Raw genomic sequence first — 15,510 nt, forward strand, 5'->3', positions numbered from 1 at the left:
TGTAAGTTCGTACATACTCAATGGATAATCCCTAAAAGTATGAGCGTCCTGCTCCTTCGGGAACTGATGTAGCTTCATGTATACTATATCCTTAAATTTTTCTGCAACATATTATACATCATTGAAGTACACGGAAGGGGGGGGGGTTGGCACGGCGGTTTAATGGTGGAGTGCCTACCCCTGGTGCGTAGGGTCCCTGGATCGATCCCCGGCCAAGTAGTTTGTGGAGGACAACATCGTGTCCGTGGGTTTTCTCGGGGTACTCCCGAGATTTATTATCCCGTTTCCTCCCTCACTCTCATTCCACCAATTTTTCCATCATCAATCACTTGTCTTAATCACCCGTCTCTCTTAGCCTAAAGGCCATAACCGTAGGACGTAAAACAAAGATTTCATTTTTGCTTTTTAATTTCTCATTGCATTACAGTTTGTGCATATTAATATTTAAATATTGATATATCCCTAGTAGCAAGATACCTTTCGGCCAGTTGGCGCATGCTTGGCTTTTGGCTTTCTACGTTTGCACTTGAAAAGCATGCTTTCATACAATCTGCCTTTGTTGTACTTGCAAGCGATGATTTAGACCTTTTGCAGAGCGTCATAGCATCACTGGCCGTTTATTGGCTATTGACTTGACTTGTAAAACACTTGCGTACCTCTTTCATTTAAATTAACTTTTAAACAACTCTGCATCTGTTCAAAATATTTAGTAGACCTATTTTTTTTTGTTCTAAACAGTAGGGGAGGTGGGGGCTTAATGGCTGGAATTGAAATAACAGCATTGCTCTGAGCTTAAAGTCGATGATTTTGCAGTACACTATTCTTTGTTCTTTCTTCTACAAACGTAAAGAGGTGTAAGGCGTGAAAGTTTTACCAAACAAGTTGTATATGCAAGTAAATTGACTTATTGTAAATGATCGTTTTACCTAACCTCCCCCGGGGTAAAATGGCCCCATCCTTGGAACATATACGTATTAACCAAAATTAAGTTCTGTTTCAATAAGGAAATACTAGTTTCCTTATTCATTGAAAATGTCAATGAAACAATTAGTTGTACAACTATAAAACAATGAGCGGAAAACTATAAAAACGAAAATAACACTAAAATAAAACTAAATTAAAAAGAATATACAAGTGGAATAGAGGGGCTATCAAAAAAACTTTCGAGACTGGGTCTCTAACATGCCAACAGATGGCAGAACAAGGACACATGCAAGGTTACAGGGAGCACTGGCTTTCATACGGCAGTGTGTTAAGAGATAGCCTACTGTATGTATCGATAATTGTGCATTCCGTGCTATTGTAATTGCATGAGTCACCGCTTTTGAAATTCCAACATGAACGACAAGCTTGATTGGCGTGCGTGTTTCCAGATTGGAAGAACGTCAATGGAAGACGAAGAAAGATCAGGAAGACATTTTGGTTTCCTGTACAATTTTAAGGGGCCATTTTGCTTCGATTACGATATAACTTTCAAAATCCCTTTATCTGCTATCCGCCATCTTCCACAAGGAAATCATGCCTGATTGTTTGACGGCCAAACCTTTCTCACTGTCTATGTGTGTAACATGTTTTATTCAAGTAATTACTTTTTTTTTTATTTTTTTTATTTTAGCAACAGGTGGAATATTCACTACATATTATATCGACGTAACATGAAAATGGTTTTCTCTGTTTATTTCACACACTATTGAAGGTAGCGATCTCCCTTTCTCAACACTTCGCGCCACACCAACTATGGCTTGTGCAGTAGTATATACGAGTTCTCTGTCACCAAAGAAACACTTTTATATACCGGGGTGACCATCTTGCCCCGTGGAGTCATTATGCTCCCACTTCCCCTAGGAATAAAAGTAAAAATATGCTTATCAGAACGAAATTTAAAATCACATTTAAAAATATTTTCCGGTATTAGAGTCTAATTATCTCTCTTCGGCTTACCTTTGCGACCCCCATGAAACATTTTCGTGACCCCCTAGGAGTTGTGACCCCCAGGTTGATAAACCTTGTTGTAGGCCAACAAGCCTACAACTAATGTAAATGAGGCTCAACACTGTATAGTTAAAAATAGTTGAAAATTATGTTTTTTCTTAAGCTAAACTAAACTCGGTTTTGCTACTTGATATCTAAACGAGAACAGTTTGTTACTTTACAGTTTACTCCACCTTCACCTTTATAGGGCCAAAAATTGACTGCTTTGTTCAGGACCGGATTAACCCTTAACGAGTTTTCGTTACCATTTGGCTACACATGTTTTGATCTTGCCTATTGCGTTTGAAGACTTTTATTTTTAGGTATTGTTCCTTGTGGTTATTTGTGTATATGCTTTCCGCGATCCAGAGAAGCTATTGCCTCCTGGTGACAACTCTGGTATATTTTACGCGGAAGGTAGTCTGTGGATATAATATTTTGCAAGCAGTGCCGGAAACAAACAGAAAAGATAGTGAACCGTTAAGGGTTAAGGGCGGAGCCAATGGATCCCAGGCTTCGGGGCCACTAGGCTCAGGGGGCCCCAAAAATCCCTACTAAAATACAGAAATCAACTTATTATATTGTAGGCCCTCAGACCCATGCTAATATTTTTTCCGCTTGCTACGCTCGCGGTATCTCTGAAGTTAAATCTTCTTCCACCAGCGTCTTCACGATACTTATTTTGTGAGGGAGTGAACTATTCTGGGCCTCTATTATAAACTTAATTATTAGCTTGTAAAGACAATTCCTTTAAAATATCTCTGTCATTTCAACATATTTTAATGACATAATAGAATTCTTTGCAGAGCAAAAATGTGGGAAGAAAACTACTAAGAACGTAGCATTGTAGATGATTTTCCTCCTTTTACTCTAATAGTGTTTTTACATGGACTGTTGACCATTTGGCTTGTATTTGGCATTTGTGTGTTACAGTGCAATATACTGTATGAACAATTAACTGTTAATACTGAATGTAATTTAACTAATTATTGTACACTTGGAGCACATTAAAATATTACAGCATAGTTGTCGGTGTTTCTATAAGCCTCAGGCTCGCAACCAGCCACAGAGGTTTGGGGGGGGGGGGCATGGATATGTTAGGGTGGGCCAAGTCATTACAATTCTTTTGCACATATCTAAATTGTGTCTTTTGTGTTGAGGTCTGGAGGGGCCACGAAAAGTTTAGGGGGACCAGGCCTCCCCTAGCCCCCCTCTAGTTGCGGGCCTGATAAACCTATGAGGCTGTGGAAGGTTGCAAAAAAATTTATGAGCTGGAATTACCCATAACATAGGGCCCCCTTGAAATAGTAGGCTCAAGGGCTACAAAAGCCTTAATATACTCCTGGCCTTGTTCCACAATTGGAAACACACTTCTGTGCTATTTTTTTTTCCATATCCACTTTGCCTAACATTGTTTTGTGAACGTAGCAAACTGCTACATGTTTAAACCTCTTTTAGGTCATAGTTAACCTAAGATACTTGAAATATGTATTGGGGAGACGAAAACCGTTTTACAAACATTGGTGGGTCATGTCCGCGGTGGGATTAACGCCCGTGAAATAATAGGACAGTACGCGACCAATGGAACTTATCGGATTTTGACCAAAATCGTGGTGGTGATCACCGGCGTCGATTTCTCTGTAACTTTGGGGGACCCATTCATGAAAAAATACATACAACAATACATATAACAATAAGAAATACATATTCATAAAAATACATGGGGGCGCACATGAGCTTTGGGGGGGGGGGGGCGGGCCCTCCCGGCCCCCCAGGATCGGCGCCCTTGGTAGTGATAGAACTTCATGATCTTACTTGTTGGTGCACGTATGAAATATTTTAAAGTGCAAGCCTTTGGTTCTTGAGTAATTTTCCATCAAATTTAGGATTCGAATTAGTGAAAGTTTATTTTATGTGGTATGCTACCGACAACATTAATCCGATCTTGACAAAAGTTTGGTATGAGAGTAGAACTTGTGTACTTTACTACGTACACGAAATACTATGATAAACAAATCATTGGTTCTCGAGTTATTGATCATCAAATTTGGATTTCGACTTAGTGAGATAAAGTAAATCACGATCGATAAAACCCATCCGATCTTGACTAAACTTGTTCTGTTGGTAAAGGTTGACGAGTCTTGTACACATTTGAGCACAGTATTAAATTTTTGGGTGAACAGATCTTAAGGGGGCAGACTACTAAATATTTTTCAAAAGCTAATAATTTTTGTTTTGTCTGTTTATCGTAAGTGAAAAGAGATAATGAAAGGTAAAATGAAATCTTTAAGTTTTACGTCCCACGGTTATGCCGGTTAGGCTAAAGGAGACGGTGATAATGAGATATGAGTGAAATGGTGGAATGAAGAAAGTGGGAGGAAACGGGAGAACCACGAGAAAACCCACGAGCACGGTGTTTGTCCACCACAAAGTTCACTTGGCGGGGGCTGGGATCGAACCCGGGACCCCAAGCACCAGAGGTGAACGCTCTACCACTGAGCCACCGCGCCCCCCCAAATAATGAAAGGTAATTTACCACAATAATAGATCATGTTATTCTACACCTGCAAATACTAATCGGAAGAATAATCAGTATTGCCATCCATAGAAATGACAGTGTGGCCAAAATTTGAATTACCCAAAAATCTTGGTTAAGTCAGAGACTAGAAAATGAACTCAACGATAATTGATGACTTATTATTATATCTGTGTTCCTCGTTAACTACTTTTAAGATATTATTTGTATTTATTTTGTAATGACATGTATTTTGTAAAACTTATGTAAGTTATTACAAAATAAATACAATTATTATTTAAAAAGTAGTTAACAAGGAACACAGATATCACGATAAATCATCAATTGCCGTTGAGTTCATTTTTCTAGTCTCTGACTTAACCAAGATTTTTGGGTAATTCAAATTGTGGCCACTCTGTCATTTCTATGTATGACAATACTGATTATTCTTCCGATTCATATTTTCAGGTATAGAATAACATTATCTATTATTATAGTAAGTTACCTTTCATTATCTGTTTTCACTTACGAAAAACAGGCAAAAGAAAAATTGTTAGCTTTTGAAAAATATTTAGTAGTCTGCCCCCGTAAGTTTCCTAGTTATCTGCCATCTAAGGGTTTGAACTCAGTCAAATTAAACGTATTTGTTTAACGTCCCACGATTATGCTGTTCGGAGTAAGGGAGACGGATGCTTAGGACAAGTGAATGATTATGAAAACTTGGTGGGATGAGAATGTGAAAGGAAATACACCGAGAAAACTCACGGACACATCATTGACCACCTCAAACTTAGCTGGCGGGAAATCGAACCAAGGACCCAACATACCAGAGCTAAACGCTCCTACCACTATACCATCATATCCCCCATCTTATTTTCGAGATGATACAAGAAATCTCAGAAGTCTCGTGAGCAATTTTAATTCACCCAAGTCATAGTTCTCAAACATTGTTTTAATATTACATAAAATATGAAAGTATAAATAGATGAAGTGTTTCTACGAACATAATGCAGACCATTTATTACGACCCGCTCGGGAGAGTAATACTCCCGGAACTACGTTTTTTCGCGCGCTACTCTAGTCAGCTGTTTTACGCGCTATCCTAGCCAGTTGTTTTAAGTTGGTCACAAAATTTATATCATGGAGTACAAGGGGAAAAAACTAGCCCTATATCATGGAGTACAAGGGGAACAAAACGAGTCCTGTGGGGCTTCTAACTCGTTCCTACTACTACTAACTTACTACTTATCTGCACAAAAGTAAGTAAATCACTTTTTTGAGTATTATTTTCATATTATTTTAATTTAAAAAGTGTTATAAAAATGTAAAAAAAATGTAAAAAAAACTTTCCTCGGGCCGGGTTTGAACTCACGCCAAAAGAAATTTTCATTACTAGCATATAGCCACGAAGACCAACAACAACAATTGTTTTATTTCTGCTATTTGAATGCAACGTTGCAAGAAATGGATAACGCCAACCAATCAGAACTGTGTTTTTCGTTCCTACTTCCGGGAGCATTACTCTCCTGAGCTAATTCTCATTTATTAACGTTTTAAGATATACAACTAATTACGCAATACACTCCAATGATAAATATGGTTAAAAAATGTTATCTTACACTCTTCGTACACCTTTCATGAAACGGAAGGATTGTGATAACTAGGGCTCGGAAGTCGAATACCCAAGCCCGTATCCAGGGGGGATCTAGGGGGGCCGGGCCCTCCTACATTTTTGCTGGTCCCCTAAAATTTTCACGGTAAGCTTGCAAATGAACTATAATATGGTGATGAACTATAATACGGTTGGATCGGACCCCCCTACTGCAGCCGGCCCCCCACTACATTTTGGGCTGGCTACGGGCCTGTGAAGATCTAAAAATTGCCTAAAAAGGACATATAAAAAGACATAAAAATATCTAAAAAAAAGGACCTAAAAACTGAAAAAAAAGGACGTAAAAATAAGACCCAATTTAATTAGAATTACATATTTAATGAATATAATGCTCAAGAAATACAAGCTTCTGGTAGGTTAACGATCTGTCTTTTTTTCCACAAAATGAAGTAGAAACTAAAATAAGAAATCTTTTCCACCCTTACGTCCCCCCTCTTGCTGCAGGACATTGTTACGCCTCCTTATCTGATTTGTGATTGTTGCAGATTTGGTCTTATCAGTCCAGTTGTTGAAGAATGTCTTATCATTGAAATTTTCTTTAGTGAAAAAAAGAGAAGATATTTAAGAGGTGGTGGTGATTCGAGTTAATGGCCAGTAAATTTGTTGTCGAAAGATGAAGTGCAAAAAAATACGTCAAGACATATGAAAAGCTTAAGAAAAGACCAATGAACAAAAAATAAAGAAAAAACGCCGAAAAAGGCAAAAGAAAAAAAGAACATAAAATCCACCATTTTCTGACCTACAATGACCCAAGATGAACATATATGTAAGCTTTGTCTTCGGGTACTCGTAAAAAAGAGGATTTTTTCCTCAACTTCCGAGCCCTAGTGATAACTTTTAGATGAAATTAAGAAAAAATCAGGACATGCATTTTGTACATAAATTTATGAATACCTCCTTAAAACCCACGGACGACCACAAATACACTTGGCTTGGGATCGAACCACTGACCTCATGCACCAGAGGTAAGCGCTCTATCACTGATCCACCGCCCCCCAGGAAAATCAAGAAATTTCACTGAAACCGATCGGCGATGCTCATTCAATTTTAACCAAATTTAGCGTGGTTGTAGATGTTCATAAGCTTATTACGGATATGAAATATGTTGTGTAGATTTATGATCCTCGAGATATTTTCCATCGAATTTGGGATTTCGACTTATTTAAATACAAATTCGAAGTTTGATAACCAATATCTCAGGAACCAAAATGCCTGCCAGTGGTACCACTTTGGGGAAGAAAAAGTCGCTAAATCTAAGGAATTTGATTTCCAAGATAGTGACAAAAAATAATTTTTTACGATTGGTGCCTTTTCTGGTAATTTTTATATCGCGGTTGGAGTTATGCGACTTAGTTTCAAATCTATCGACTTTTCTGCCACAAACTTGTTCTTCTGTAATCAAACACTTTTAGTCTGAAGTAATATTGGGATATGTTTTTTTTAATTTTAAGAAAAGGAACGGACGACCGGCAGGGAGTTTGGTAACTATACAAAATGACTGACCCTCCAAAATCTCACTTTGTTTTTTGTTACTTATTGCCCTCTTATGGAGAACAATTCGAACCTTCTATGCCCTTTAGTTCGCACATTTGCAGTTGAGAAATATTAATCATATAGAAACTCGATTAGCTGGCAAAGAGAGAGTTAAACTGAAGCGGTGTTTACATTTTTTTTTGGTAGACTTTCGTTATTTGTTCATTTTTAAATATCACATAACGTCAGTACCTTACAAACTTAAGTAGAAATAATCCTTGAAATCATGATAAGCCATATAAATTTTGTCTACACTTCAAAGATTCAAACACTGTAAATGGAGAAGGAATTCCGCGAATAATTTCTAGCGACTTTTCACTCCAGACTGGAGATATTTAATCTCTTTGTTAGGGAATTTTTGTCTCAAAGTTTTGGCAACACTGTTTAGTTCCCGAGTTATTGGCCACCATATTTCGAGCTTGCACTTAACAAATCTGTTACGAGAAAGAAGAGGAATGTGTATTTACGATTAAGATTTGCTGAAAAATCAAGGAGAGATTTTTTTTTGTTGTTGTTGTTGTTGCTATAGGGAAATAAATATCTTTCTACTCCTCACTTGTATCAGCCAATAACATATTGTACTCTACAGTCCAACGTTTGTTATAGTTCATGGTTCCGGAAATGCTGTTTCAACATCTTTTATTTGTCTCCACAATGACATTCAAATATCATATAGCATGAATATACACTAAATCTTTCCAAAGTTCCTTTTCGTCTATCACGTTTTACTTGTTTCGAAACCCCCAAATCTTGTCGACTTATAAAATGTTTGAATTTAGAGATAAAGTTCCGTAAATAGCTGAAGAGGCCATCATGTTGTAGATCGTACACAGATATACTATTTTGTCACCTTATCGGGAAGTCGTGACACCCCTTTTGCAATGTAAGCAACTGTATTAAAAGTATTATACATTTTCAGAAGTAAACTTTGTTAGAACCTTATTGTTGTAATAACGAATATTTTGAAATGCTCTGCTATTAGGCGACCATATTCACAAAATATTATAGGCTAAACCTACATTAGTTGTTGTACTAAATAAGCAAACACACATACTAAGCAATTATTCATATTAAATATTGAGGGGAAATTTGGTACCTACAAGCATGCTGTATGGGTCAGAAACATGGACATTACGCGAAAATGATGAAAAACGACTGGAAGCCTTCGAAATGTGGGTGTGGAGAAGAATGGAGAGAATTAGGTGAGTCGAGCGGAAAACGAATGAGAGGGTGTTAGAATTCTGGGTGAGAAAAGAACAATTTTAAATATTATTAAGAAGAGGAAGAGTAAATGATTGGGACATTGGCTAAGAAGGAACTGTATCATGAGGGACGTGCTAGAGGATATGGCGGCAGGAAAGAGAGGGAGGGGCCGAAGAAGACTACAATTAATGGACAAAATCAAAACAGAAAAATCGCACTTAAAGACGAAGACCTTAGCAGAAGACCGTGAAGCATGCAAGCTTATCAGCTGCGGTAAGTGACATTACAATAATGGCAAAATACCCATGATGATGATGATGATATTATTCTTCGTATTTACGTAATATTATTCTTTATTCCACACCCACTATATGCATCACATATACTAGAAGTTATTTAACAGGTATTTACATATATTTAATTAGATTTTAATTACGGATTGGATTTGAGTTTAGCGTCCCGTTCAGCAGCGAGGCTATATAATACGTGGACCTACAGCTTAAAGGATACGAATTACATGAATTCCCGTCGGGAATCGAACCGGTTATCGTCTTTGGTTCAAGGAAAAAAAATCTGTATGTTTATATCTTGTAACAGTATTTCTATAACACTTGGCAAAATTTAAGGATATGTAAAACTTTAAAGGGTACCTTTTTCTATACATTGTTCGGCGTAAGCTCTAAACTGCGATAAACAAAGCCACGTGAAACTAAATCTCATTGATTTGCTGTTGTCCTACCAACGCTTGTACTCCTCCGCAAAATAGTTCATGTGATTGCATTATTACTTTTACAATGAAGCTTCATATAAAACTGCTATATTATTATAAATGACAAAAATATAATACGGATTATCTAATAGTGCAATCGAGTGTGGCTAATGAAACAATAGAAATAAACACTAAACATGCGCAGTAATTATGGCGCCAACTCAACTGTGGACGGGTGTTCTGCTTTTAAAGTCTGAAAGATGACTGGCATGAATCCCGGCTCCGCGAGTGTTGTGGTTAAACACAAAGGCAAACCTTTACTCACTAAGCAACAGTTGTTTACGAGCGAAATTCAAATACTTTTTTAAAAATAATCTTTCGAGTTTCTTTTTTTTTCTGCTGCTGCTGTAAGTATTTGGACAACACTAGACAGTATTGTCAAAATACACGTGTATAATTTGCTCCTCCCCGTGGGGAGTGGGAGTGATACATCACTAGCCAATCGTATTAGAAGCCCCACATGGCTCGTTGTATTCCATCTTTGTCCCCGTGATAGCACCACGTAACATTACGTCACACTCGGATGGTGCAACTTCGATGTATATCTAACCTCACCCGCTAGGGTAGCGCGCGTAAAAAAAAAAAAAAAAAAAAAAAAAAAAAAAAAATGCGTTTGAGTATTCTCCAACACGAAAGAAAAGTGTTCTCAATTACAAAGAAAACGCACAGAATATAAACAAAATTCATATGTTTTGTGGCTTGTGTCTCAAACTTATGTGAGCAAAAATACCCTGACACATACCATGATTTAAGGAATACCAAAACAATAATATATTGTTATTCTGTAAAGAACACTACATACAATTGAACCCTTGGTTGTAGGTTCTTAGTCTATCTAAATCTTAAGTTGATTTCTCACATAATGTTGCGAGAGATAGATACAAACATGGATCGGAGAGAATAGGAAACTGATTATTGAGTGGTAAAGAGGTTTTAATTTCATTACTTGCTCTCATAACGTGTATAAAGACTGTGCTTGAGATACGAAGCAAGGAATGTGAAAGTATCAGAGAAGGTTAATATGAAAAGGCACTTACATTATGATCCTTGTGGCAGCTGAAGTAAAACTTAGTAGGTTCCGCCTCGTCTGTAGTTTATGTAACTTCTAAGCGAATGGCAAGTCTAGAGCTGAAGTAAAGACTCTACTTGTTGAGTGAATGTAGGTGATCCTTTTACGTAAAACTGCGCAATGCAATCCACATATGTACCGTGTTATGCAAAAGTGAACTAAACGCCAAACTTGAAAAATCCATGTAAATGCGACGATTGGTTCCTGATAACCATTAGAACGTTTTGCACAATCGAAAAGAGAGGAAAACCAACACCTTTCCAAAAAAAAAAAAAAAAAATCACTTTTGATTACGGCTACATTAATGCTGGACATCAACCTTTATACGTAATTTTCTTAAAAGTATGAAAGTGGCGCTTAGTTCGTTTTCGCAGGACACGGTACATATTTCCTTGTCTGGAAGTTCCGCACTGATCATTACTCACCGTTTTGACCAAATCCCACTCAATTCCCAACGGTGAGCCAACCAACATTGCTACTAGGGAATTAAGTTTTTTTTTTTTTTTTTAACTTATTCCAATAAACCGGATTTGATTTTGGAAATAATCCTGACTTAATTCATTAAATTTAGACACTTAATATTTTGTATTCAAGCCAGCCTTGAATTGTTTACACACATTTTTACAAAAGTTAAACATTTACAATAATTCCAGAGTTTTAAGATTTGGTATATTTTTAATGTATGCTTCTGTTTTTGTTCCAGTTTGCGACAAAACCGAATATGGTCCAGCGCCACTTCCACCCGCAAAATGTGATCTAACGTGTGAGAAGATTCAACTTGTGCTCAATAATCAAACTGTACCCCCCTGTTATGAGGTTCCAGTTCTACGCTGTGGCTGTAGATTGTTTCATGTAAGGAATTCCAAAACTGGAAAATGTGTCCCGGCAGATGAATGTAATTTACATCTAGGTAATTAGATATTTTCAACTAGTTGCATGGATATTTTTCAATACAGTTTGAGTTCCTAAACTTTAATATTATTAGATTAAAGTTACTTATTTCTTCAAGGCCAATCATTATAATTGAGAATCAGAAACTAAAGTTATAAGACTGATATTTCTGGAGTTTCGTCTGTTATAGAGGAATGAGGAGTGTGCGGTAATTTTAATACATGGAGTTGGCAACTGTGCAGAGTTTCAGTCACCCGCCACATACGGCGCTAGTTGTAGGTAAACACAAATGGCAACTCGTTTGGGAAACTGGTCTCGCGAAGAAGTTCGCTCAGTTATTCGATATCTGTGGGCTAAACATGTAACCAGTGGCGGCGGTTGGACGTTAAAAGTGGGGGGGCAAGACATGATCTCAATATTTGTATATCAATGTTAGTTTTCCTGGTTTCTTCTAACATTTTGTTTGACGAAAGGTTGTATAACTATTAGGATACTCTCTTTTCCAGTTAAAATACCATATATCATGTTTCATATTTTTAAAAGTAAATTGGCAAGAGCAACGCAAGTAAATACTAGCCCTTTTTACTCTTAAACAACGAAGGCGTAAAAAGAGATTTGATTCCTTGCTCAAGAACTGTCTGGAAAATTGTGTGATCAGATTAGGGGCCTATTTAACAAATTTGCAAAACAAATAAACAGAAAAAATAATATTAATCGAATAGTAATGAAAAATGAGGCTTGTTTTGCATAACTTACATTGAAACCGGGGATTAATGAACAACTTATATTTTTAATTCCACACATGCTATTAAATGTATGTTATTACTCTTAGAAAGATAGTAAATACTACAAACATATGCTGCGACATTTAAAGAAGTACTTTTGCAGCTTCCCGAAGCATATTTGTTGCATGTACAATTTTCACTTTCTTGGAATACGTACATCAAAACTCAACAATACTTAGAATCACTCCAGTTATACAAAATAATCCTAAAACATAGAATTATGTTGAATTCACTAAATTTAATCGTATATACAAAATTGTATATGTACACCCCTAAACTCGTATATTACACTGCAAACATTGCCTTTGACGTGGGAAACCCGGGTTCGATTCCTGGCGGGAGCTCATGTGGTTCGTATTCCACGTTAATCAGTAGGTCCTCGTCTCATATAGCCTCACTGCTGAACGGGATGTTAAACTCAAAAAAAATCAAATCAAATCAAAACATTCCTTAGTATTAGAAAGATGAAAAGACATTTTAGGAACTTTCGATTTTTGTGCAATTAAAGAATAACTTGTGATTCACAAGTTGTGAAGGACTTCTTTTTTGTACGAAATGTTATCTCAATTTGTACCAAAACGGCTGACTAACATATTGAGCCCTTGTAACAAGAATGAAAATACACTTGAATTATGGCGCTCCAATAGGTTAATTTTTGGGCCATTTTTCGTGATAACTAAAATGCAATTCCTGTAGCTTTCTTAACTGAACCAGAAGACAACCAATACGTACTCACGAGACGGCAAACATTTTATGGCACAATTGTTATTCTATGAACCATTAATACATATAAAAACTTAATATTTCCAAATAAAACTATATACATTAATGGGTCATTTCAAAAAAGTGGGGGGGCAACTGCCCCCCTTTGCCCCCCCCCCTAATCGCCGCCCATGCATGTAACCGCGGCTGAAATTCACCGACAGCTGGTAAGAGATTTATGTATGATCTGTCAGGAAAGTAAATGTACACCTATTTTTCGAGTCTGGCATTCCTGCGCTCCATCCGTGGAGAGTATGAGAATTAAATCAATCAAATGTTTACTGAGGGGCAAAAAGAAAAGCTTAATCTGAATAAGACATTGCAGAGGGGCAAAAGCTGTGAATACGAATAGTGCATTGTGTAAATAAAGGACGACACCGAAAGAGAAAACCAGAAACAGCTGTTAAACTTACAAAAAAAGAGTAAAAATTGTCGAAGTGGGAACATAAAACACAAATACAACAAATACGCCGACAACTAAACGATCACCATGCCATGATCTTGGTGTGGTGGTTAAGGTGCTGGCTTACAAATGCAAAGGACGCAAGTTCGAATCCTCAGCAAGGACATTTTTAAAAATTTTTATTAATAATACATACAACTCATGAGAGATGGTAAAAGAGGTCGTATTTAGTTTTTCGTAGCAATTATTATTGGTAATGTTTAGTACTGATAATACTTTTTGTCTTTGCGTATTGCTTTTGTTCTTGTCTTCATTTCGAAAGAGAAGAATATCCGAACAAATGCCACCAAAATTAATCATATTTTGAATGTAAACGCCATTTGCAATTAGTAAAGAATAAAAATTGAACGTTCCGAAGTAGCTGCAAAAAGTAAAAAGAAAAACATGGAAGTCGACCATACTCATGGTTACTAAAAATACAATTTCTACATGCCTTACACCTCCCGACCACGTTTCTACGTTAGCAAGTAAGAGGCTTGTGTTTAGGTTAGGCTCGTCAATACGTTTTGCAAAGGGGCCCGGTTTAGCTCTGACGCACCACAGGTGCGAGAAGGGAGAAAAACACTTTTTCTCTCTCCCTCTGTGTGTCTATTTATCTATCTATTTGTATATATATAACGCTATTTGTGAATGCCATAACCACCCTAATTTTCAGCGGATTGAGACGAAACTTGGCACAAACATTAATTGTTGAAATATCTTGATGAGTTCGTTAACCAGAATAATCAGATGAAAATGTTCAAACTGGTGGCCCTTCAAACTCTTAAAAAGTCCCAAGGGAACCAAATTTCGCCCATAAATAGGTATTCAGAAAGTTTGAATAAATTTTCCTCTTTTACTGAAATATTTGTGTGCAGAAACTTATTGAAATATTGGACCCGATTAATCGCCTAAAGAAGGTTCACGCCCTTTCGCCAAGGTCATTTTTTTTTTTTTTTTTTTTGCAGGAGGGGGTTATTTTTCTATCGGAACAAGATGATTGTTACTGATGATATGAAATTACACATTGAAAGTGAAGTAACTTGTGAAACGTGTTATTTGAAAGAATAATATAATAAATGTGCTTTCCTCTAACACAGAGAACTCATGTATTTCGAGTTCGGGAGCCTGAATGGCGAGGAGTGTTATTTGATTTGCTTTTTAGTAACACATTGCATTGCAAATAAAGGTAGGCAACATTAGTGGTAAGTAAAACAACAACAACAACAATAATAATAATAATAATAATAATAATAATAATAATAATAATAATAATAATAATAATAATAATAATAATAATAGGTGTTGTTTGTGGCAAGGCAATATCTTCCTCAGTTCTTCTTCAAACGTAATGATTGTAACGCCATATCTCCCTTACAAACAAAATATTAGCAATTTATATCGAGAGAACGGGAAACTGTAGAGCGATGGGACCAACGTTGGACAGTATGCACTCATAGTACTCAGAAAAGTAAGCGATTTCAATGCAAAATGAACGAAGAGTCATTGTCATGGGTACTCATGGGGCCACGGCAGAGCCCTCTTTAGGCAAAATGTCGATAGCTCATATCGAGAAAACAGGAGGTGATACTGGGATGGGACCAACGTTGGACACCGTGGACCCATAAGGCGCATCGAAAAAATTAGGGAGGCGGGCGCCAGCGAGCCTTACTTATTTCCACATAATAATATAAAATTATATTGTCGAAATACACACACGAGTTAGCTACTAATATTTCATATTATTATTATTATTATTATTATTATTATTATTATTATTATTATTATTATTATTATTATTATTATTATTATTATTATCTACAGCGTCTTTTCATTACGTGAGCATGTTTGACATGAAACCAAAGAGAAAATCCATCCTGTAGCGAAAAGAAACAATA

At 36.6% G+C, this 15,510-nt stretch overlaps 1 protein-coding gene across 1 annotated transcript in view; it reads left to right on the top strand.

Annotated features, from left to right (window-relative positions):
* The window catches only part of LOC145694426 (uncharacterized), a 38,757-nt gene that overhangs the window by 853 nt on the left and 22,394 nt on the right, over window positions 1-15,510 (top strand). Inside the window, exon 2 of the mRNA XM_081770632.1 lies at window positions 11,436-11,642. Within this exon, the coding sequence (XP_081626758.1) occupies window positions 11,436-11,642 (207 nt within the window). The remainder of the gene's footprint in view (window positions 1-11,435; window positions 11,643-15,510) is intronic.

Source organism: Thermobia domestica, chromosome 9, assembly GCF_964235325.1.
Source record: "Thermobia domestica chromosome 9, izTheDome1.hap1.1, whole genome shotgun sequence".
NCBI classification, from domain to species: Eukaryota; Metazoa; Arthropoda; class Insecta; order Zygentoma; family Lepismatidae; genus Thermobia; species Thermobia domestica.